The 26,704-nt window shown below is 40.0% G+C and overlaps 1 protein-coding gene across 4 annotated transcripts in view; it reads left to right on the forward strand.

Moving 5' to 3' along the window:
• The first annotated feature begins 588 nt into the window (after window positions 1–588).
• LOC139444213 (dentin sialophosphoprotein-like) overlaps window positions 589–26,704 on the forward strand; it is a 55,496-nt gene continuing 29,380 nt past the window's right edge. For 3 of the 4 annotated variants that reach the window (XM_071225126.1, XM_071225127.1, XM_071225128.1), the window contains exons 1-9: window positions 589–669; window positions 18,550–18,648; window positions 19,271–19,387; window positions 19,549–19,662; window positions 20,586–20,681; window positions 22,337–22,651; window positions 24,248–24,436; window positions 25,808–25,995; window positions 26,130–26,179. In XM_071225126.1, coding sequence (XP_071081227.1) covers window positions 18,640–18,648; window positions 19,271–19,387; window positions 19,549–19,662; window positions 20,586–20,681; window positions 22,337–22,651; window positions 24,248–24,436; window positions 25,808–25,995; window positions 26,130–26,179 — 1,078 coding nt within the window. In that variant the 5' untranslated portion in view covers window positions 589–669; window positions 18,550–18,639. The remainder of the gene's footprint in view (window positions 670–18,549; window positions 18,649–19,270; window positions 19,388–19,548; window positions 19,663–20,585; window positions 20,682–22,336; window positions 22,652–24,247; window positions 24,437–25,807; window positions 25,996–26,129; window positions 26,180–26,704) is intronic. The other variant, XM_071225129.1, reaches the window with a different exon arrangement.

The following is a 26,704-nucleotide window of genomic DNA, read 5'->3' on the forward strand; positions in this document are numbered from 1 at the left end:
TACCATTTTATGTTTATTTGCCCTATATACGAAAATCTAAGAAACAAGTACTTACCGCAGTGGTCTTTATCTCATTTTAATGCTAAAACATTGTCTTCATTACTGTCCTGCAAGGATCTTCTAACACAAAATCAACTGGCTTAGTACATACATCTTGCGTTTTTGTTACGAAGTGAATTGTTACCTTGACTATGTATGTTATAAAATATGTTATGTAACTCCGTTGTATATGGGCGTGTGGCCTTTCATACAATAAACAAAGAATTGAATTGAAGACAAAACTCGAACAGTATACTGTTCACTCTGATGGTCGTGCAAAGGCCTACAGGCGGCATTTGCCCCCTTGGATTTTTAATAGGAAACATTTTTTAACTAGACTAACTACGGCCTTGATATATAAGTATTAATAGATTTCCTTCACACCTTTAGGCGTCATGTGGACATTCCAAGAGACAGCTAGTGTTATAAACATGGATATTTCCTAATTTTAATAGCCACCTGTTCAAGCCCCAAAACAGGCAAGGCGAAGATACTTTTGATATCACGGAGGACTTGAAAATAAATGTGAGCTCAGCGCCAAAACGCAACCCTCTCTCAGCGAGGTTTTGAGCTCTCCGTTACAAGGAGGGAAGGAAGTGGCGACTGGCTGAAAACGGTGAAACATCTTTCGTGAGTACTGGAATTTGTGGAATTTTTTGTGCTATAGTTATTATTGATCGTCACGTAGAAAGCCATACCTGAGCACATGCTAATATGCTGGCTGTGCTTATTTCTGACGCATGTTTACGTGACATTAGAGACTTTCCAACGAACAATATTCATCAGTGAAAGTTTCCCAGTTCTGCTGTGTGAGTCAGACGAGACAGATAGACTCACGCACAATGTCCGACCTATACATCTACTATATATGCACATATACCATATTCGCGTACAAAGTGAAGATTGGTGCAGTAGTGTAGTTCATCGATGTTCATTGTCATGGAATCACAATCATTTGATCTCACCCGAAAAACAATGATATAGACTAAGAGGTACCGTCACTCTCCCTCCCCCCTCTTCCCCGTCCCTCCCTAGTAGTCTAGTGTAGGTATACCCCCGCCATCACGGATTGGTGAGATTAGTGTGTGCATGTGGCAGACATCGTACAGAGTGAGGGAAGCCTTGTTTCTGTGATGTGCATTGTAATACCTGCAAGGTGCTGCACCTGACACATTGATGGGATGACTTATATGACATTAAGACATGTATTAGGTGTGTATGTGTGTGGAGTTAACTCAAAGCCTACCCCAAAAATCACAAACACATAATGTCAACCAATATAAATTTTGCAATAACTACCAAATCAACATGTTATCATGGTAGGCAAAATGCATACATAATGTCATCAAATGTGAAGAAAAGATAATGGGGGTGGCCACCCCCAGAACTGGTCATTTGTAATTAACATATCATTGTGAAACATGTTCTGTCACCAGCGATGGACCATGTTGACCCATCCTTACATTATGTTCTATAACCATTATGAACTCACAGACAATATTCCCTTGTGCACATGTGGCATGGATGTAGAATTGCATCTACTATGTTACTTTGTTAGTGGGGTTTCAAAGATGTTACACATGGGCCAGTCACAGTCACAGCATGGGCATGTTACACTGGAGCTGGACAGTGGGATATGTAATAATGCTATACTGGAGCCAGACATCACACAGCAGTGGGATATGTAATATTTTAATGCTATACTGGAGAGAGACATCACCACAGCAGTGGGATATGTAATGATGCTATACTGGAGGGAGACATCACCACAGCAGTGGGATATGTAATGATGCTATACTGGAGGGAGACATCACCACAGCAGTGGGATATGTAATGATGCTATACTGGAGCCAGACAACACCACAGCAGTGGGATATGTAATAATGCTATACTGGAGCCAGACATCACCAAAGCAGTGGGAAATGTAATGTTGCCATACTGGAGCCAGACATCACCACAGCAGTGGGATATGTAATGATGCCATACTGGAGCCAGACATCACCACAGCAGTGGGATATGTAATGATGCCATACTGGAGCCAGACATCACCACAGCAGTGGGATATGTAATAATGCTATACTGGAACCAGACATCACCACAGCAGTGGGATATGTAATAATGCTATACTGGAACCAGACATCACCACAGCAGTGGGATATGTAATGATGCTATACTGGAACCAGACATCACCACAGCAGTGGGATATGTAATAATGCTATACTGGAACCAGACATCACCACAGCAGTGGGATATGTAATATTTTTATTATATCAGTGACAGTGCTTTTCTCACGTTTCAGTGTATTTATGATGGTTGTTTATTGTTAAATTGTCATTGCAGGCACTACATGTTTCATCATGTTCATGGGCTAGTTGGTTTGAAAGTTTACCCTTCAGAACAGGTCCAAGCAACCTATGCTAGTTGTAAAAGACAGCTATATATATCCATTGGTCAGGCTCGGTCAGGCTTGTAGATTACATGTCATGTCAACTAGCGAAGTTGCTAATAATGTGTCGAGTTGGATTAATGGCTGTGGCTGGAGTGATGCAACAGAAAAAAGGATGTACTTCCGTTTGCAATGTGATGCTTCTTTTCTAAACCATGTACCATGACACACATTATATGATAGAAGAAATACCATCTTCACAGGGAAAGGGAGTTAACTGACTGTAAAAGTCAATTTTTTTAACTTATCCTGCATTGCTATTTTATGCATTTACTGCTGTCGTTTTACAGAAAGACAAAACTGTGAGAGGTCAAGCTGCAGAAGAAGTTGTTCCAACTAGTTGTGTGGCAAATACACTTTTTTACCTCCTCCCATACACCTTCAACCTGCTTTGCCATCATCTCGGCCACCCAAACAGACCCATATGCCACAAGCCAAACCTTCCACATCCAGGCCTACATATCTCCAGGGCAGGACCCGCAAGGCTTGGGCTGTTGACGCCCTCATCATCCCCTGGGTGGGTCTAACAGCATACACCTTTCTGCCACCTGTACTGCTTCACAGCGTCCTTCAAAAGATCAGGTCGACAGAGCCTTGCTCTGACTTTGATCATGCCTTGATGGCCAGTGAGGGGCTGGTTCGAGGATCTCAAAGACGACCTGTTCAAATTACCAGGCAGGCCAAACAGACTGGTTTTCATCTCTTGGTACATCTGTAAATGGCCTTAGGCACCAGGGAAATTTACGACGACAAGTGGCGATCCTTTGAGAGTTTCTGCAGTCCTGGAAGATTGCAGAATGACTAAGATTCTGGAACTCCAAACTTTGCTCTGCTTCTTCAGATTGGAGGATCAGAAAGCCAAGTAAAGACCCCCGGCATGGGATTTGAACGTGGCTCACAAGTTGTTGCCTGATGCCCCATTTGAGCCACTTCACTCAGCTTCATTTTACAACCTCCAAGAAACCTAGAAGTAAACCTACAAGAAGTCTGTCTTCCTCTTAGCTCGGGCTACTGCAGCAAGGGGGAACAAACTACATGCGTTTGACATCACCCTTGCCCGATTTCAGTGTCATGAATATTGTGGTCTTAATCTTCACTTCACTTATCATGCTTAGAAATGGTACGACAATGTCAGATCAGACCATACTGTTTGATAGAGAGATGGTGTATATGACAGGGGAACTGCAACGTAGGATGGCTTTGGGACAAAATTAACACTGCTTTGAATATATTTTTTAGAAAACCTATTGACTCTGTCAACATATGCATGGATCAGGATTAAACAGTGCATTTGGCGTCAAGGTGACCATGGTGACCATTTGGCATTAAGGTGACATTTGGCATCAAGGTGAAATTTGGCACCAAGGTGACCATGGTGACATTTGTCAAGGTGACATTTGGCACCAAGGTAACATTTGGCATCTGGGTGACATTTGGGTTCAAGGTGACATTAGGCATCAAAGTGACATTTAGCAGTGTATGTTGGTGTTACTTTGCCAAGCTGTGCCCTGTGAACATTAGAAGTACAGTGTATGTTGGTGTTACTTTGCCAAGCTGTGCCCTGTGAACATTAGAAGTACAGTGTATGTTGGTGTTACTTTGCCAAGCTGTGCCCTGTGAACATTAGAAGTACAGTGTATGTTGGTGTTACTTTGCCAAGCTGTGCCCTGTGAACATTAGAAGTACAGTGTATGTTGGTGTTACTTTGCCAAGCTGTGCCCTGTGAACACTAGAAGTACAGTGTATATTGGTGTTACTTTGCCAAGCTGTGCCCTGTGAACATTAGAAGTACAGTGTATGTTGGTGTTACTTTGACAAGCTGTGCCCTGTGAACATTAGAAGTACAGTGTATGTTGGTGTTACTTTGCCAAGCTGTGCCCTGTGAACATTAGAAGTACAGTGTATGTTGGTGTTACTTTGCCAAGCTGTGCCCTGTGAACATTATAAGTACAGTGTATATTGGTGTTACTTTGCCAAGCTGTGCCCTGTGAACATTAGAAGTACAGTGTATGTTGGTGTTACTTTGCCAAGCTGTGCCCTGTGAACATTAGAAGTACAGTGTATGTTGGTGTTACTTTGCCAAGCTGTGCCCAGTGAACATTAGAAGTACAGTGTATGTTGGTGTTACTTTGCCAAGCTGTGCCCTGTGAACATTAGAAGTACAGTGTATGTTGGTGTTACTTTGCCAAGCTGTGCCCTGTGAACATTAGAAGTACAGTGTATGTTGGTGTTACTTTGCCAAGCTGTGCCCTGTGAACATTAGAAGTACAGTGTATGTTGGTGTTACTTTGACAAGCTGTGCCCTGTGAACATTAGAAGTACAGTGTATGTTGGTGTTACTTTGCCAAGCTGTGCCCTGTGAACATTAGAAGTACAGTGTATGTTGGTGTTACTTTGCCAAGCTGTGCCCAGTGAACATTAGAAGTACAGTGTATGTTGGTGTTACTTTGCCAAGCTGTGCCCAGTGAACATTAGAAGTACAGTGTATGTTGGTGTTACTTTGCCAAGCTGTGCCCTGTGAACATTAGAAGTACAGTGTATATTGGTGTTACTTTGACAAGCTGTGCCCAGTGAACATTAGAAGTACAGTGTATGTTGGTGTTACTTTGCCAAGCTGTGCCCTGTGAACATTAGAAGTACAGTGTATGTTGGTGTTACTTTGCCAAGCTGTGCCCAGTGAACACTAGAAGTACAGTGTATGTTGGTGTTACTTTGCCAAGCTGTGCCCTTGGAACATTTGTACATGCCGTTGATTATAATTCAGTGGCAGATGTATCCGCTACTAGTTATAGGTAGATTTTTCATGCTTGAGTATATTGTCAACGTCTGTAGCTTCAACATCTTCAAAGAAAGCTGGTATAGGTAAATGTCGACCAGGGAACCTTTTGATCATTCAGAGTTACAAGCTCCAGACCGAGTAGCCTGATTCCTGCTGCTTGACATATAGTGCTGTGTTTGTGATCCATCAGTCAGTCCCCTCCCCAGGTTAAGGGGTTAAGGAAGTGCTTGATGCTAGGGTAATATTTGTAATATGATCTGCGATATATACATCATTATTGGTACTCTGCAACATATACATCATTATTGGTACTTCAGTTAAGCTAAGATAAGATAACACTTTATTCTCTCAAAGGAAATTTGGGCTACATCAGCAAATGGTACCAGCTTATTGATAAACATACATACAAATGATTAAAAGCATCACAAACATAAATGATATTAAATGTCGCACTAGTCTAAATATGCTCAACAATTATCACAAAAATGCTTGTAAAACATGGTACTAGCTGGTATAAATTAGGAGATAATCATGCTGTGTTTGCAATGTAGAACTTGTTACCTGTAGATTTAACCGTGCTGGAACCGAACACGCATATCACTCATTGTGACGCAAATTGTAGAAAAGTTTTGGAGACAACAGAGAGCTTGGAATTTGGAGCTTTTCTACATACCCCAGGGGACTGTGGAACGTATTGCACTCCACTGGCTTGCCGTGGTGTACATTCCCTGTCTCTCCCACTGCTGGCTACTGTGCAGGGCCTGCCATCACTCTAGCACTCCAGTGGAGTGCAATACGTTCCACAGATTTCTATTGTGTTTTCTGCATGAAATGTATTTTCACACATCCTCTCAATATTGTAGTAATCGCAACTTTGCATTTTGTAACCTGTAATAGATATAATTATTTAAATATGTCTACTAACAATGACTGAAAAAAGTACTATTCTGTGAATATTAGCTTCTGTGGTGATGCACCCGTCAAACCAGCTGTTTCAATCAGAGGGGGTTTATTGTGATTTAATAGCATCTGATTGACCAATCGGAATCGATTAATTTCCAAATTCATGGTAGAATTATTTATAATCAAATCTTAACCTGAGGCCTCCAAAATACTGCGCAAAATGGTTAAAATCATCATTTTAAGCAGGGTTAAAGCAGGGTTATGTGTTAAAGCATCGTAACACCATACTCATAAGTCAGGGTTGTTACTCACCAGGGAACTGGAAATGTCATTTGAGAACACATTGACCAGGGTAGTTTGGATTAGGTGCTATGGAAGTGTACTCATTAATATTATTATGAATATTATGAAATGTAACACAAGGATAGTTACAATACTTTAAGATGATGCTACAGCTTCATGTGTAATGATTTGCTGATTTTTAATAGCCTCCTGATGTTGTGAATCCAGCAAACAGAAAGCATAGTTTTCAGTGATCCTTTTCATTTATTTCATTCAAAATCTGATTTGCAGTAAAGTAAAAATATAATTTACCTTTATTCCTGTAGTTCCAGTTTTATTCAAAATATCTGCAATACCTTATAACAAAGCCTCTAAGATTCTTATTTTCTTTCTCACGTTACACAAGATATGATAATTGTTTGCAATAATCTGGGTACAATTGCTATGACCTTGTAGGTAAGGTAATAGAAATATTTTGTTATCAAAACAAGTTTCTTCGAAAGAATTCTGTCCGGAGTGACACTCCAGGCATGGACATACCAGAGATGACTGATAACATAGCCAGTGTGTATGTGTATATAGACAGGCCGCCCAGACCTAGTATCACATAGCTTCCATGCCTCACCCTGGATTACCACTAGCAAAGATTAGGTGAGGAGATACATACATGTATTGTCATATATATTCACCCCTCACCAAGACACTGATTACTTAGGAGCCTGCAATTTGTTTCCTTGGAAGTGATATCTGCAGAACCTGTTCATATGTTGGAGTCTGTCCAGGTTTTTAACATAAGACTAACCTGATGGTTGATGTCACCAGTTTGATAGTGGGCTGTATGGTGTAAATCTCTGTAATTTAGACAGGAATACTTTGATGTGAGTATGTGTGGTTATCACGGTGATGACAGTACAGATAATAATACAGATATATACTGTTCACACTTATCCCCCTGTTTCCTATATTGAATGCTTTCTGAGGGCTGAAACATGTACAGTACTTGTTCAAGCGTTAGTACTAAGTTGATGTGAAAGCAGATATATCCTATGAATTACCTTGCATTATTGACTTGTACTAAGTTGATGAGAAAGCAGATATATTCTTGAATTACCATGCATTATTGACTTGTACTTTTTGACTTGTATTTGTACAACACATTTTGACAAAGATTCTCTGAAAACTCAGCACTTGTCACCAAAATTGGGATGATGAAATAAGTAATATCTTGACAAATATACCAAATCTTGTGCAGAGCATCAAGTGGGCAATATGAACATGAGGAAGGTATTTAAGATATAATTAGCTGCAGCTGCAGTGAGCATCCTGAGGTTGGGAGTCAGTAAGACAGCAGAGCTGCATGTGATCTGATATGTGCATGGAACAGGCATGTTGGTTGCCGTGGTGTACATTCCCTGTCTCTCCCACTGCTGGCTACTGTGCAGGGCCTGCCATCACTCTAGCACTCCAGTGGAGTGCAATACGTTCCACAGTCCCCTGGGGTATCTAAGGCAGGTATCTTGTCAGGATACATCTGGCAGTTACTGGCAACCTAGAAGTAACCTATTTTCTGGTTACTTACAGTTACTAGTTGTTATTGAAATAACAAGGCCTTCATTGTAGCTATATTGTTGATGTCATATTACAGAGGTATCAGGTATACCTTTGACACACTGAAGAGTACATCCTTGACAGATGTTGATATCACTACATTACAGTGATGGGAGATATACCTTTGACACACTGAAGAGTACATCCTTGACAGATGTTGATATCACTACATTACAGAGATGGGAGATATACCTTTGACACATTGTAGAGTACATCCTTGACAGATGTTGATATCACTACATTACAGAGATGGGAGATATACCTTTGACACATTGTAGAGTACATTCTTGACAGATGTTGATATCACTACATTACAGAGATGAGAGATATACCTTTGACACATTGTAGAGTACATCCTTCACAGATGTTGACATCACTATGTTACAGAGGTATCAGGTATACCTTTGACACACGGAAGAGTACATCCTTGACAGATGTTGATATCACGTCTATATTACAGAGTTTGGAGGTATACCTCCTTTGACATACTGAAGAATACGTCCTTGACAGATGTTGATATCACTACATTAAAGAGGTATAAGGTATACCTCTTTTGACACACTGAAGAGTACATCCTTGACAGATGTTGATATCACTATATTACAGAGATGGGAGATATACTTTTGACACATTGTAGAGTACATCCTTGACCATGTTGACAGATGTTGATATCACCATATTACAGAAGTGTTATTTGAATGAAATGGTCATAGATGTAGAAGCACTAGTGAACATGATTGACTGCAGTTTATGAGCTTAACCTGTGTTAAGTGAACCAGTGCAGCAACCCACTTTGTTTACCAATGTAGCAACCACAGGTCTGCAACTCCCATAGCCATGATAGCTAAGCAACTCATGTTGCTATGCAGATATTGGTGCCAGGCGAGTACTATTGCCAGTGAGTGAGCTAGGGCAACTATTCTTGTCAATCTGACCATCCACTGTAAATCAGAATGGATCAAATTGGCTCCTGCTGTACAGCAGGCAAAACTATCTTATGTGATTTATCATTTGGGTTGTATCCCAAGATGCCAGATGTAAATTGTATTGTAGTCGAGCTGTACTCGCCACAAGCACAAGGTACTAGTACCCAACACCCGCAAACATTTGTGCTTACCTTAAAACACCAACCTTGCTTTCAAGAAGAAAGGTCACCCCTTATAACCATACCATCTTCATGAAGATGCGGGTTAGAGTTGCTTATGTGAGCAAATTTGACCGTATGTACGCATTTACTCGTGCAGATTTTACTCATATGAATAAATGTACACCTAGTTGGGACTAGGTGCGAATTTGCTACAACCTGTGAGTATATGCAGTTTAGATGTGTATTTTTTGCTACCGTGAGCAAATTTGGTCGTATGGATGCATAGCAAATTTACATACAGTAAGTATATTTCCCAACTTATTGCATAATATCTATTTTAAGCGCGTGTTATTGGCAACGCTTAATCCTCATTGGTCAAATTATACCAGTTGATGTCTAGACTTGAAACAGACCAGACAGGCAAAAATGGCTAGCAGAAAAAGAACAAATGAGGGCCAAAAAACATGGGTCTGCATGGAGCGACGATGAAACGAGATGTCTTTTAGGAATATGTGAAGAGAATTGTATTGAAGAACAACTTGAAAACACCAAAACAAATAATGGGTCTATTTATAAAATGGTTGCAAGCGAAATGGCTGAGAAGGGTTTCGAGAAAACACCAGATCAATGTAAAGTACGAATTCATACTCTAAAAAGATCGTACAGAGAATGTAAAACAAGCATAAAAAAGAGTGGTAAGGGAAGGAAAACCTGCAAATTCTTCGAAGAACTGGACGTCATTCTCGGAAACAGACCAGCATCATCGCCCCTGAAAGTGATTGATACTTTAAGGAAGAAAGCTGGATTAGGACATTCCGCAGTCTGTCAACGATGAACTCAGTGGCATTACACCTCTTGAGAGAGAAGATGATCACTGAAAGGAGAAGGAGTCGTCAGACACAAAAGACAAAAAGGATGAAGGATTGGTAGAAAAAAGGAAGAAAGAAGAATCTGCCGACAAAGTGAAGAGCGAAAAGAAAAGGGTGCGAAAGACAAGGATGGAAGTGGCACTGAAGTCAGTTTTGGATGGATTTGGTGCAGCCAATGAGAAAGCAGTGGACAAAGTCGTGGATACTGAAAGACGAAAACTTGACTTGGAGAAACAAAAACTCGACTTGGTAAAGGCGAAAAATAGAATCAGAGGAAAGACAGAAGAGGGAGGAACGTGAACATCAACTCAACATGATGAAGATGATTATGGGAGCAATCGGCCAACGACAGGCAGGGCAACCACATTCAATGCCATCATTCCCTGTGAGCATGAGTTCTATGCATTCTGGTGAAGGTCAGGTTTACAGAGGGCAAGGTCCTTCCTCACTCTCGTATTCCAAGTCATGGTCAGTCGTTTGGCACTAACCCTTCATGGTCATCTTCAGACACGGATAAGCAAGAAGAAGGCACATTTTTCAATTTGTGAAGAACTGCATTCTTGTGAAGAATTAAGGACAACATGCATTTATATACAGAACAGTAAAAAAAAACGCAGGTTTTGCGGAAACGAACTTTCTTTTAATTTGTGAAAACATTTCATATTTGGTGATTTACACTTCACATTCGAAGTCAAGAGTAATAATTCTCTCAAGCAAACACTTTTGAAACTTTAAGTTTATTACGGTTTCTTTACTTACACAAGGCTGTGCAAGATGATCATGTAAAAATCACATGAAAGCAAAAAAGGTTGAAAATGTGTAACTCTCTGTCATTCTCGAATATGCACTTGCATGTATGGTGTCGTAACACAATGTTAACCAGAATTTTCTTTTTCTCTCTCCATATTTGTTAGACGTAACTTTGAAATGTTTTAGGCAATAAAGAAATTAAAGAAAGAATCTGGTCTGTTGAATAAAATATTATTTCCTTCAGTTAAGTAGCTAAAATGGCTGCCAAGTTTAATGTTTCACACACAACACATTGCTTAAAAAGCGTTGTTCAAGAAAGCCTGTGCAATATCATCCCTAAGTGTCTTTGCACAACGGACAAGTTCGTCACCTCCATCCTCTTCGCACTCTTGTTCATCATCTGCGTCATCATCTGTGTCTTCATTCCACTCATCCCTGTAGGTTTCATTGACACTCTCACATATGTTATGCAAGACAATGCAACAACCAATCACTGTGCAAGCAAACTCCACATTGATGTCCAATCACTTTTGTAAGCATCTCCAGCGTCCCTTCCAACGAACGAAGGCATTCTCTATCGTCATCCTTGCCCTGCTGAGGCGATAGTTGAATGTGGCTTGAGCAGGAGTTAGATTGGCTCTGTTGGAGAAAGGCTTTAAAAGCCAAGTCTTTTGGGTAGGCCGCAACACCAAGTAGTACCACTGGCATATTGGAATCACCAACCTTCTTGTTCCATGTGGGGAAAAGAATGCCATTATCACCTTGAATGTAAATATCGGAATTGGCAAACACGCGGGCATCGTGGACCCGACCTGGCCACCCAATGTTAATGTCTGTAAACATGTATCGATGGTCACAAACTTCCTGTAGGATCAGTGAATAAAAACCCTTCCTGTTCAAGTAATCGCCATGTGACTGTTTGGGAGCGATGATGGGAATGTGACTACCATCAATGGACCCTGCACAGTTAGGAAAATCCCATCTCTCCTCATATCCTTTTATCACATCCTTCAGGGCTTCCCCCTCAGGGAATTTGACATACTCATCCAATAGGACTTTCAAAATTGCCTCACACACCTGAAGGATACAGACACACACAGTAGCCTTCCCAACACCAAAGAGATTACCGACTTTCCTGTACTCTGACGATGATGCAAGCCAGTAAATGGCAATTGCTACCTTCTTTTGGACACCCAATGGTTCTTCAACGGTGTCTTGGGAAGGAGAGAGTTTTCATCTTCAAGTCTTCTGCAAATGAAATCCAATGTTTCCTTCCTCATTCCTGAAGTTTTCTAGCCAGTCTGTCTCTTCAAAGTGCTGCAGAACAACCTTGTCATGCCACTCCTTCCACCAGGGTTTTCTTCTTATTACTCTAACATTTGAACAACCCATATCTTATTACTCTAACATTTGAACAACCCAGAGCTAGAGCTACACTCAGTCTGATCTTTTCCATGGTTATGACAGAAATGGATGGTTTTGACAATTAACTCCACATTTACTTTTGGGACTTATACTTCGTATGAATGCACAACAAATATACTTTTGCTCACGCGTGTAAATTTGCATATGTGTGCAAATTTGCATATATGCAATTTTTCGCTGTGTAAACAGAGTATTAGACATTACACTACCTTTTGTTGCTGATTTTCTATTACAGTAGAAGAACTTCAGACAAGGCACCATTGAAAACTACCAATCAGCTCTCGTCTCAGTGTTACAACATGATGGTCTTTCTGTAGCTACTCACCCAGTACTAAACTCATGAAGTTTTTTGCACTAGAAGACATAAAAATACTATGTACCTTCACCAAGTGGAATATGTCTATAGTATTGTCAGCCCTAGTGGTATACCACATGAACCTATGAACAAGGCTGCATTACTAATAACTTTGAGGAAAACAGCTTTCCTCCTCCCGATGGCCACTGCAGCCTGTGTGTCGGAGCTACACGCCAGTGATTTCTCATCAGTAATGCAAGAACAGAACTGGAGTTCTTTATTTTTCAGATCCCTACTGGAATTTATTGCCAAGAATCAAGCATCAGTATTTGGTTCCCTAGGCCACAGGCAATACACGATTCCTGCATTAGGTAAAAGTGTGGACTATCCAGACAGGCTACAATGTCCAAGGCAACTTGTGGCAGGACGGCGCAAATCCACCATTGCAGAAAGCTATTGCCAAGCACATGTCTCCACACCAACATGGGCCCTTGCCAAACTAGACTTGAATTTTCAGGCTCGATCATAGCGCCACCAGTGGCTATTATGAGTTATGTCCCTTCTATGTCCCTTCTATAGACCAATCAGATTCCATCACTTACATCACTAGCATTTGCTTCAAACGAAATGCAGCTCCCAGTCAAGACAATCTGATAATAAAGATCTCTTTTGTGATAAAACGGGTCTTACCCTGTGAAGTGCTTCATATGAATTGGGCACCTTAATTAGGAACCAATCTCATTAAAATCAGATCTTAGTCCTCGCTACCGCTAAACAAAGATCTGAAGACATCCCATTAGGGGTCACGTCAGAATGACCTTTCATCCGACCAATCAGAGCGTCGCTTACCAGATTATGAAAGTGACAGTCAAAATGTGATTTCTAATCATGCAACCTCGAAAACTTTAACACGGGCTATTCCGAACAATAGTTACAGGTTTAACGACTGATCCATACAATCTAGACCATCTATTAGCCATTCCAGAATGTTCTTTTGTTCAGGTTTCAAATTTGTAATCGAGTATTTGTCAAAATGTGTTTCCAAGCAAGGTCGCCAATTTGAAATTAGTGACGTAAAGCACGAGAGAGCTGCTTTCTGATTAGTCATTCCATTGGTCGGTCAAAGTTTGCACAAGGTCGGTCTGACGTGACCAGTAATGGGATGTCCTCAAATCTTTGTTTAGCGGTAGTGTGAACTAAGATCTGATTTTAATGAGATTGAATTAGGAACATGAAAAGATTTCCAAAATATCTGTCGCACCCCAGTGGGTGGTACACATGCTTTGCAAATCCTGCAGTCAACCCAAATCTGCACGTTGAACTCCTATCTTGTTCACGAACCGTATGGCTAGTTTGTAATGCGATTTTGATTGGACTATGCATAGACTCGTTAGCCCAACCAAAATGTAACTACCAGCCTTGTTTAGCAAGTAAGAAAACTGGACTTCAGTCAGTTAGATCCCTTGCCTCGAGAAGATGAGGCTACTTATGCGTAGTCATATCATTGGTTAACACGGAAATCATAAATTGTTTGGAAATAAGTAATAAACGGTTTTATATGATACCCTAGTGTGTATCATTGTACTATCCTCCAGTTACCAACGTCAAAGGACAACCTCATAACTGGCATAACGTTAGATCATTCAAATATTACTGATGGGAAGCTATATGAAGACAAAGTAAGAGATGATGTCATAATGTTTATAAGACCTAGAAGGGGAAAAGGTCGCTATTACGTTGATCAGAAGATGCTACACTTAATATAAACCAGAAGTAACGTCAAGAAAACCTAAGAACTTGCAGAAATGTCAGTAAAAAATCGACAAACCATAAGTGACTTCATATGTGACATCAGAAGCTAAGTTATGTCAAGATATGACATTTACAACTGCAAGGCTTCAATATTTGACGTCATATAAGCCTATCTAGTAATCTAGAACAATTATGAGGCGATTACTTCCGCTTCTTTCCATATATATTTCCCATTCAACTGCTGCCAACTATCTTGGGATACTAGACACCAGATCCCACTGGTGTATACTGGCTATGATGTTATAGAAGTAGGGTATTCGAAGTAATTATCAAACAATTGTTATCATTGTGTATAATTCTAAGAATACTGAATCATGATTTAGTCCCTCCCACCTCCCCAATAATCTGCATCTAGTGTATTTTGTGAGGTGAGGCAAAATGGGGTTTAACGACGTGTCCAAGATTATTGCACTTATATAGAGATATAGTGTGTGTGTGTGTGTGTGTGTGTGTGTGTGTGTGTGTGTGTGTGTGTTGCTGCTTGTACTAGTTTGGTCTGATGCTGATTTATATACTGAGATACCATGCCACAGTTTAACATGAATAGACCACTCAGACACAGTATACTGACTCTGAGCTGACCAGTCCTTGTTTAAGCCCCTTAATGCCGAGCACCAGGCAGGGTAACAACAAGCACCATCTTTTAACATCTTTTGGTATGACGAGGCTTGCGCATGCACAGTTGTGGTTCCTGTTGGGGATGATAACCCTTACAACTATTAGATATGTTGGCAATGAAGAAGACGTCTGTTCAAAATATAAATAAATTTGTTATTGACAGCCAAACAGGAATGTATGGCTATGATGTAATAGAGGTAGTATTCTTAGAATTATACTCCATGATAACTATTGTTTCATATCCCTTTAAGAAATTGTAAAAAAACACAACAATGTTTCAAAATCCTATGGCCAAGTGGTCCGTGGTGAAGTTGCTTGGGTTGGTTTGGGTGATGGTGGCATCAACTGTCTAGGAAGGTGATGCTCACACTATCAACCATCAGTTGGTTCCATAACCTGGCAGTCAGATGTCACAGCTGTAATATGTCTGCTAACTGTTAGCGTTTATGACTGAAATCTTTCTAGCTGCAGTGAATGTAACATGACCAATCCATTATAAGCAACCATATGTCTCATTGCTAGTTGTAAAGAACTCCACACTCAACAATGCTGAACTGTTACTGGCCATGTTGGGGAGAGGCCAACTGTCAGTAAGTGGTGATTTGCCTGTCAATGGCTTCCCAGTGAGAGAGATGTCAGTGTGTCAGCCGTAGTGAGATTCCCAACGTGTGAACCTCCTCTCAGCAGTGTAGTGCAGCAGCAGCAGGAGCAGACAGGAGACCCTCTGCAGCCAGGCTCACCTCCCAGCCAGGTCATCACAGCACATGGTTAGGTGGGGTGTGTGTGTGGGGGGGGCTCCTCCGCTCCCTGGACATCTCCTACATGTCCAATGTTCTCACTTCAGTCAGCTGGAGCACCAGGTGCCTGGTCATGGCCTTGGTAGGAGGAGAGACTGGTGATCACAGTTGACAAATCACATCTGTAGATGTCTGTATCATCTTGGATACTATCATGACCTTTCACATTTGTACATGTATGAGTGAGCGAGTGAATTTTTATAAGGACATTGCTTTTAGCAATATTCCAGCAATATCACAGCCAGGTACACCAGAAATGGGTTTCATGCATTGTGCCAATTGGGGGAATTAAAACCAGGCCTTCAGCATTTCAGCATGACAAACAAATGCTTTTACAACTAGACTACCACTCTGCATACATACACAAACGTAACACTATATCAATTTTAACAGGATTGTTCCTGTATTTCTAGTAAGCGTTGTTCACCTCACCATACAGGGCACAAGAAAGAAGCAGATAAGAATTCAACATGAGGGGACATATTTTCGGAAATCAACACTTACTCACCCATGTGTTTATGTTGAGCTTGAGTTTCTGATGGCCATATATGTATGTATGTGTATATGTATGTGTATGAGTATGTGTATCATGGTGTATAAGTATGTGTGTATGTGTATGTGTATATGTATGAGTATGTGGGTATGTGTATATGTATATATGTGTGTATGTGTATGTGCATATGTATGTGTATATGTATCTGTATATGTATATATATGTGTATATGCGTATATGTATGTGTATATGTATGTGTATATGTACATTTATGTGTATATGTATGTGTATATGTATATATATATATATGTGTATATGTATGTGTACATGTATGTGTATATGCATGTGTATGTGTACATGTATTTGTATATGTATATGCATGTGTATGTGTACATGTATTTGTATATGTATATGCATGTGTATGTGTATGTGTACATGTATTTGTATATGTATGTGTATATGTACATGTGTGTGTATGTGTATGTGTACATGTATTTGTATGTGTATTTGTATATGTACATGTATGTGTATATGTACATGTATGGGTATATGTATGTGTATGTGTACATGAATGTGTATATGTATGTGTATATGTATCTGTATATGTATGTGTATGTGTATATGTATATGTATGTGTATGTGTACATGTATTTGTATATGTATATGCATGTGTATGTGTATGTGTACATGTATTTGTATATGTATGTGTATATGTACATGTGTGTGTATGTGTATGTGTACATGTATTTGTATGTGTATTTGTATATGTACATGTATGTGTATATGTACATGTATGGGTATATGTATGTGTATGTGTACATGAATGTGTATATGTATGTGTATATGTATCTGTATATGTACGTGTATGTGTATGTGTATGTGTATGTGTATATGTATATGTATGTGTACATGTATTTGTATATGTATGTGTATGGGTATGTGTATATGTACATGTATATGTATGTGTATGTGTATGTGTACATGTATTTGTATGTGTAATATATATGTATATGTATGTGTACATGTATTTGTATATGTATTTGTATGTGTATATGTATGTGTATGTGTATGTGTACATGTATTTGTGTATGTATGTGTATGTGTAAATGTATGTGGATATGTTTTTGTATATGTTTTTGTATGTGTATTTGTATGTGTATATGTATATGTACATGTATGTGTATGTGTATGTGTATATGTATGTGTATATGTATTTGTATATGTATGTGTATATGTATATGTACGTGTATCTGTATATGTATGTGTATATGTATTTGTATGTGTATATGTATGTGTATGTGTAAATGTATGTGTATATGTATGTGTATGTGTATATGTTTTTGTATATGTTTTTGTATGTGTATGTGTACATGTATTTGTATGTGTATTTGTATGTGTATGTGTATATGTATGTGTATATGTATTTGTATATGTACATGTACATGTATGTGTATGTGTATATGTATATGTACGTGTATCTGTATATGTATGTGTATATGTATATGTAAATGTATGTGTATATGTATGTGTATGTGTATGTGTATATGTATGTGTATATGTATATAATTTCATACTTTGAAGTTTACACTGTTTCTTTTATGCTGATTGGCTGAAGGGGTAGTCACGTGATCTGATATTTAGAGTTCACATGCAGTGAATGCACAGAAAAAGTTCACACGATATTTTGTGAAATTGATCGTGTGAACTTTTGCCGGAACTGCTTTCCGGGTTTTCCCCGAATTCTCGATCAGTGTATACGATCAACTCGTTTTTCTTTTTTCTTTTTAATCCCTGCATTTATCAGCAATATAATTAATTTAGTATTTTTGCCTGGTCTTGTAACATTTCATCTGACTTATAAGTAAATAAATGCTTTGGCTCTGGTGTTTGATGTTGTCTAGCTGCTACATGAAACAAAATGGATTGTCCTTACCGATGTGCAAACTTTTGTAAGAATCCGCTATGCGGATTCATACAGTTTGCACATCTGTTTTTTTATTCATACTTCAATGAACTGAAAAAAATACAGTCAATCCTTAAATGAATATGTATATGTATATGTATATGTATGTGTATGTGTATGTGTGTGTGTGTATGTGTGTATGTGTATGTGTATGTGTATGTGTGTGTGTGTATGTGTGTATGTGTATGTGTGTATGTGTATGTGTTTAATTTAAGTATGTGTGTATGTATATGTATATGTATGTGTATAAGTATGTGTATGTGTGTATGTATGTGTATAAGTATGTGTATGTATGTATGTATGTGTATGTGTTTGTTTTTGTGTTTATGTATGTGTTTATGTATATGTATGTATATATGCATGAAGTCTGGTTTTGCTTGCAGGTAAACCAGGGGCAGATAACTCCACCATGCACTGATCAAATTGGCCATCTGCTTTCACATTTTCACCTGCTCTTTGGGTCCTCAAACAAAATGGCGGATGTGAGTAAAGTGTTGAAGATAAGGAAGGGCAGTTTGAACGTAGATGACAGTGACTGTGAATTACTTTGTACTGTCTGTCATCAACTCAAAGGTTTATTACAGAAAATGGTAGTAATCATGGTAATAACTCAGAACATGAAACTTTAAAAGGGCAAGTGAAATATTGCAGGATGAGTCCAAAATAATATCTCATTACTGTGCAGGAGACAAGATGGGTTTAAGAAATTTTTCGAGATCTGTTGTGATGTTTTCTATTACTATTTAAATTTGTTCAAAATGACATAACCTTGTTAATATAAGTATTAAACATGTTAAAACACCCAAAAATTATAGTTATGTATCAAGGATGTTAAGTATGATGTACCACAGTGATAGATTTGGCAGTGTGCCAAAGACTTATAACACAACCAAAAAAGCCTTGAAAATGACAGTTGAAAGCTTTGAAGGTTCTTGAAAAGACCTTGAGTTTTAGGGGTCCATATCTTTAGGAACCTTGTTGACATTTGTTAGATGATGTGGCTTTACGTTCACTGTGTGAAAATTTATCATGACATTGATTCATGTTTCCCATTTTTATAGTAGCCTACCATGCACCCTACTCTGATTGACTTGTTGATTACAGAGTATGAACAAGGAGTTGTTCCTTGACATCCTCACTAAAGAGGAAAAAGAGGCTCTTCTCACAAAGAAAATGGAGGAAATTCGCAAAAAGAATGATGCTCTCCGCAAGAGACATGAGGTTTGTTCTTTCTCTAAAATGATAAGACTAGTGATAACACAGATGAATGATGCTGGTTATTGGTTAACAGGTTACAATATTTTTGGTATTATTATCAGGGGAGAATTAAGCTTTGAGAGATGCTAGCCAGTCCATATGAAATAATCTTTCTTTTCTCACAGGAAATAGAAGCGGATAAAAGAGTTGCCGCCAAAAATAACCCCAATAAAGATGTCAACTCCTATACCAGGGAAACTTCAAGTCCTGGGTCATCATCCCCTCAGAAAGAATCTAAGGTAGGACAGCTTGTGCTATTCTACTACAGGTTGGACGTGAATGTTGACATGATGACAGCAATTTCACAACTGCCTGAGAGTGTGAGCAACAAGACACACAATTGGCGGATGAGGGGTACCAGAAACGTTCTGAGTCTAACTGTAATGGACTGATGGAGATGGTTGCTAAATGTTTGAACTTATCCTAACTCACACTATGCATTTCTTCTTTCTTCTTCGATCCTATGTGGAAACATGCTTGAACCATGGTGCTGACACATGTATTCTTCTCCTGAGTGTACCTTAACCTTGCAGTGTGCTGTGTGTCATAAGTTGCCAAACTCTGCTTTTCAACTTTACCTTCAGAAGTGTCACCAAAGAATGGCGGACCATTGGTCTAAAGCTAAAGATTCTGAAAAGAAGTTGAAGTCAGTCACGTCTAGTCCTCTTACCAACACTCAGACTCCAGGCCCCTGTCTTATCAGTTGGGGGCGGTCATGTAGTCTAGTGGTTAAAGCGTTCACTCGTCACGCTGAAGACCCGGGTTCGATGCCCGACATGGGTACAATGTCATTATGTGCGAAGCCCATTTCTGGTGTACCCGCCGTGATATTGCTGGAATATTGCTAAAAGCAGAGTAAAATCAAACTCACTCACTCACTCTTGTCAGTTGCTGGACTAAATACTGAGTATCCCTGATTTTCAACATTGATCCCTCTAACATACTATGCCATCATTTTGACCTCACCTCAGTCTTTTTGTCATTGTAAAATTGAGACAAACATATATACTACTCTCTGTTCTGTTTGAAATTTGAGTTCAAATTTGATAACTCCAACTAAAGTTTCAGATTAGAAACCTCGATATTGGGTCTACAGTCCATTTATCACCTACATGAAATTAGACTCCTGTGAAGTCGGATATTTTTTGTTTTGTCATTACAGCTTCTCCCTGGGGAAGACAAACGTGGACCCCGTCCCAAGTCAGGAGGGAGGGGCAAGTCCCAGGTAGGCGGGAAGAGCAAGGAAAAGAAGCCACAGGTAGGATCATATTGCTGCATAACATGAATAGTTCTCCTGTGCATTGCGCTGCTAGTCATTGGCTTCAAGTGTACTGACTGCCATGGCAATTCTTTGTGTTCTCCAAGATGAAATTTCATAAGAAGAGCATCACAATGATCTTCATCATGGGTAGTCCACAAGAGTAGAGTACAGGGGAGATCACAAGAGTAGACTACAGGGGAGATTACAAGAGTAGAGTACAAGGGAGATCACAAGAGCAGACTACAGGGGAGATTACAAGAGTAGAGTACAGGGGAGATCGCAAGAGTAGACTACAGGGGAGATCACAAGAGTAGACTACAGGGGAGATCACAAGAGTAGACTACAGGGGAGATCACAAGAGTAGACTACAGGGGAGATCGCAAGAGTAGACTACAGGGGAGATCACAAGAGTAGACTACAGGGGAGATTACAAGAGTAGAGTACAGGGGAGATCACAAGAGTAGACTACAGGGGTAGATTACAAGAGTAGACTACAGGGGAGATCACAAGAGTAGACCACAGGGGTAGTCTCCATGGGTAAGTCCACCTACACCCATATTGCCAATGTCATACCGGTATTAGTCAGTGTGACAATGGCAGTTTGTAATGTCTTTTGTTGCATTTTACCATCATTGCTCTGTCAACTTTCAGAAATATTTTTGTTCTACTACTATAGTTTGTAGTGAGTGCTTCCTTACAAATGATTATGCATGATCCTGTCAGTCTTCCGTTGTCTAAGGTTAGTGCAGTGGTTTGCATGGCAAGGAATACTGGGGATTTGCTTGATTTGTGAAACAGATGAATAGAGGAAATTAGAAAGTTTTTTTGCCATAATGATTGTAAGTGGTATTTTGGCATTCGCATAAGAGGCTCTAAATAAAAAGGTTTGTATCAGTTCACAGTGAAACTGTTTTGACTCGGTAGACACTTAGAACAAGGAATGACAGAGACATTTTGGCTCATGAATGATACAAGAGCTATGTGTCATAGTACAGATTGTACAATAGCTGGGGGACATGATCCCGGCTTGCTCTGAAGCATAGATTCAGCAAAATTTGCTCACAATTCCTGATTTATATATATATCTAAGCATATATGTCCGAGGTAACTAATCTTGATCAGTTTCACTTAGCTAGCCTGCATTGTTGATGTGATTTGATGACTACATTATGCATGTAGTCTCTTCAGCAATTACATATTCTGTGGAAAAGACATAAGATGTCCTTATTTTCAGTAAGGAGGAGCTTATTTCCCTTTTCACCGTGTATTAAGTATCAATTCCTGGATATGTCTTCTGTGAACATGTTTTTCCAAATTATGCTGGTTGGGAACAAAGGGAGGTTTGTAGGCCATCTAAGTCTGGGCAAATGAGGTGCCACTATATATAATAACAGTCTGTCATCAAATCATTGATCACTTCAAACCTGTGTACATAGGGTTTATCTGCTATTTGGATTTTTCAGTCAATTATTTTATGTACTATGCACTTTCCTAACATCTGTAATAGATCTATACATACTTATATTGCCAGCACATATGGCATTGACTGTACTGACCCCCTTCTGAAAGAAACTATGTACACAGGTGTCTGTCCTTGCATGCTGTCCTCAGTCTCCCTACTAACAGGCATGTTACTCTCATCCCATCTGTAGCAAGGCGTTTTTCGAGTCATACGTTGGCAACCCCAGACTGGTGAAGTTGACATCACTGAGGACGATGCCAATGATGGTGGTGATGAAGGAGACGGGATGACAAGGTGCCCCCCCTCCCGGTTCCACACTGATCCCCATGAAGCAGGGCAGGAGGATGGGGAGGAGGCAAAGTATGAGATGAAGACCACCCCTGCCAAGAGGAACAGACGACCCCAAATGACCTCAGAGGACCATGAAGAGATGGCTGAAAGGAGAGGTCGCCTCATACCCTCAAGTCGACCCCAGAGAAGTTCAAGCAAGCTGGGCCCAGAAGATGTGAGTCCACAGGTCCAGTGCAGGGCAACAGGCAGTGTGGAAGTGTTAGGCTCCTTGCATCATGCACTGTACTTAGCACGCTCTCAGTCAGGCTGTAGTACCCTGTATTGACACTTCAAACGGACCACTGTGTTAACTTTAATTGGGTCATGTTCACCAGATGATTTAGCCCATGCTGCTCAAAGGAGATATATAGCCTGCTTAGTTTTTATTACCTTCCCATATATATTCAGCTCTATTATCATCATATAGTGAGGTAGCATCTTATGTTCCTGGTGTTATCTGTTTATCCCCTTGGGTAAGGGAGGTACTTACAAACATCCTATTAACCTGTCCCAGTGTATTGGCTGTGCTTCATGTTGATGATGTTTTCTCATCACTGTATGTTTTTGCCTGGATGGTGTATAGTGTCAGTGGTGCCAGCATGAAATGCTGCTTGTGTGACCACTGTCTACACTCAGTGTGCAGACTCTGGAGGGAGCATTGACTGCAATGACACATAGAATAATTAGCTTCATTTTGCTGCAGCTGTAGTGATTCAGTAGGGAATAAGGTTTCTCATTGTAAGATTTAAAAAAAATTGACCTGTGAAGATCCAGGTTAGAATATATAGGTTTTCAGCAACCCATGCTTGCCCTAACAGGTGACTGTGCTTGTCCACAGGCCCCTGAAGCAGGATAGGGATATTACTGAAACACCGGACCCATATAAATAGACAAGGTACATCACTCACCATCTTGGCCAAAGTTGAAATCGGCTGTATCGTTTAAATTAAATGGAAAGGTATGCATGCCATGTTCACAATACCTCCCAACCTCCCTCCACATACAGCCTGCATGCCACAAACCTTCATTTTTGGCAATTTATTACCTATATCGGGTGAGTTTATCGAAATACTGGCTCTGTGGCGGCTGTGGGTCACGGAAGTAAAGAAAATGGCCTTGAGCGCTCCGATTGGTAAATATCCCCATGTGCGTTTGTTATGGTTGGAGCAATCACAGCACATGTCGCCATCAATCTCTGTGATTTTTGCAAAAAATTAAGGTTTGTGTCATGCAGGTCATTTGTCTATTTATATACATGGGTCCGGCGTTTCAGTAATATCACTATCCTGCATCAGGGGCCTGTGAGCTTGTCGTATGAGGAAACTAATGGGATCAGGTGGTCAGGCTGGCTTGTTCGATGCATGTCATCATATCCCAATTGCATAGACCGATGCTCATGATGTCAATCACTGGATTGTCTGGTCCAGACTTGATTATTTACAGACTGCTGTCATAAAGCTGGAATATGGCTGAGTGTGTGGTGTTTAATAACAAACAAACAAACAAACATGTCCATGTTTTCATGTAGAAAGACCCAGGGAAAGTGTATCACAATGAGAAATGAAAGACTATTTCATTTGGCCATGCAGTAGAGGTACAAAATACAGAAATAACAAAATATACCATCCCCCAAAAATGATGGTTTTCAGTCTTGAAATAATGTTGATTTCACTGTAGATCATAATCTTATTTGTGCACTTGACAGAACTGTAGCTAATGTGAATGACCCTCATATTATACTCCACCACCTAATGTTATCCTCCCTTCCCAGGGTCCACCTCCAGACCCCTCCTACAACTTCCTTGCTGACCGCCGCAGAGAAGGGCCCGCCAAAGAATCTAATGGAGAATCCCCAGCGGAAAAAATCCGCAAGTCTGACACTAGACGACACCCCAAGAATTATGGGGGACAAGATTTTAATAATGTTAAAACACAAATGAGAACAACCAAAGAACGACAGGTAATAATTTACTTGATCATTTGAGCAAGTGTTTTTGATGAATTTGTCGCGTACATATTAACCTTTCTGATTGCTTTTCTGTCTCTTTTGTGCATTGGTTGTGTGTGTTTTGTCATCTCTAGCACCTCGCGGAGGAACCGACTCGAAAGAATTTCTTACATAAATCTGATTGTCCTTAGATAGGACCAGGTTTCTTAAGTTCTTAGTGCTTTTGATCCCTGTGAATTACAAACGGTTGTATTCTGAATCGGGATGTCAGTGCATATCTGCATGCTTAGTTTTGAGCGTGAAGCATGATCTGTTTCATCTTGGACAAGTATCAGTAGACTTTCGGAATTGTGATCTGTACCATGTGATCTACCATGTGATCTACCATATACAGTGGTCCCTCGCTACAACACTACCAATGGGGTCCAGATAATTGGTGGGCGTTATAGACGATGAGCCGTTAAACCGAGGCCGAGGCGGGGGTGCGCTCTCGGCCAATCTCACGATCTTCGCCTTGTCTCGCACATTGCAATGATACAAGTTGTTTACCGTTCATAGTGTAAAAATATTTATCCATTATGTTTTCGCCGTTTGTTATTATTTACACACCTTAACTGTCACATTGAATGTGAATGTAGTCTACTTACATGAAAATATCGATTGATAATGGTAGTAACAGACGCTATGAGTGAAGAGCCAATCACAATTCATTATACAAGTACAGAGTGATTCTGTGGCATTGATTGGTCATGTTGCTTAAAATACGGAAAATGAGAGTTTTGACCAGCACTACGCGCATTTATACACATTCATGCAAATATAGATACACATTCAAGCCAGATTAATTGGTTTGATATGGTTACTTGATCCGAATCAAAAGGAATGACCGCCGGGGGGGTGATAGCAACAACATGTGAGTTGATAGTGTCGCCTCAAATTGGATTGCCCACTAATTAAGAAAATAAACTTCGCTTGTGGTTCTCTTTTGTTGCATGCATGCGCTTCTAAGATCAAAGGATGTATAGTGTGAAAAGTTAACTAGTAGAACAATCGTATTTCCGGGACTTGCCGCGGATGTTTTCAAACAGATTTTTAGAACTCCATTCAGCGATAAACGGTTGATTATGCAACAAGAAGCGTTATGTGAAAATGAACAACGAACAACAATACAATCACGGCTGTGTACAACTCTCAGTATTAAAAGTGTACATAAATTTTGGGAGCCATGCGATACCGCGCGTAGTAACCGAGGTAGCGCTTTATCGAAGAGCCCAATAGCGAGGGATCACTGTAGCCTTGTATTTGCTGTCACATGGTGCCATTGCATAAGGCTGAGGTTTATCATGGTGATGATGTGGATGCAGTGTTGTGTTCTTGTCCCAGGAGCGTCCCAAGTCGGGGCCCCCTCGCACCAAGATGGAGCTTGCGATGGCGATGACAGGGAAAGAGCGGAGGCAGTACCTGGAGTGGAAGGCCGAGCGCGACCGTGTGGACCAGGAGAGAATGGACCGCCAGAAGTCTACCTCAGGAGAGTGGAGGCGTGCATGGGATGCTGATAAGAATCAGCAAGAGTAAGTGATATTAATCCTACACAGTTGTATAGTTTCATGGAATATAATCTATATGTATTCTTCTTTAATGAACATTTTGACATGGACGTGAAACATTTTTGAATGATGAAATAAACTTATTTGTTTTGTTCCAGTTTCGAACAACCTTCAAGTCCACAGAGAACAGAGCCAGCCAAACGTCCAGGTAGTTACACTTTCTCTTGTGAAATTGAATGAAAATGGGATTTGATTTTCTTGCTATTTATTTCCATGGAAACATTTAAATTGCTCGACAAATAAAAAACATAATTGCATCTAACATTGCCAAAAATTCCCTTCTTGGCTGCCATTAGACTAAAAATCTTTTAGATTTTCAACAGACTTCCTCTTCACTGCCAGCTATCAGTTTGGGTGCATCCCATTATGTTGAGATGCCTGTGGTGCACAAGCTTTTCCTTGAGATACATGTACTGAGGGTGAGATATGAGCATCGAAAACCTTCCTGACAACATTTCTCTTCTTGTGAGAGTTGACTGACGTGCCACGGCAATGTGTAAGTAAGAGCTGATATATAACGTCTCAGGAAGACCCTCGGTCGCATATAGTATCACAAGATCTCGACCTCATCTTTTTGAGAATTCACTCATATTAAAGGGGACATGGGGCTCAGATGGGGATAAGAGGCTTCTTTCAAGCCCAGGATAGCTAACCTTCCGAATCTTCCGGAGAC

Source organism: Haliotis cracherodii, unplaced genomic scaffold (genome assembly GCF_022045235.1).
Source record: "Haliotis cracherodii isolate W230 unplaced genomic scaffold, xgHalCrac1.p SCAF_5, whole genome shotgun sequence".
Classification (NCBI taxonomy): domain Eukaryota; kingdom Metazoa; phylum Mollusca; class Gastropoda; order Lepetellida; family Haliotidae; genus Haliotis; species Haliotis cracherodii.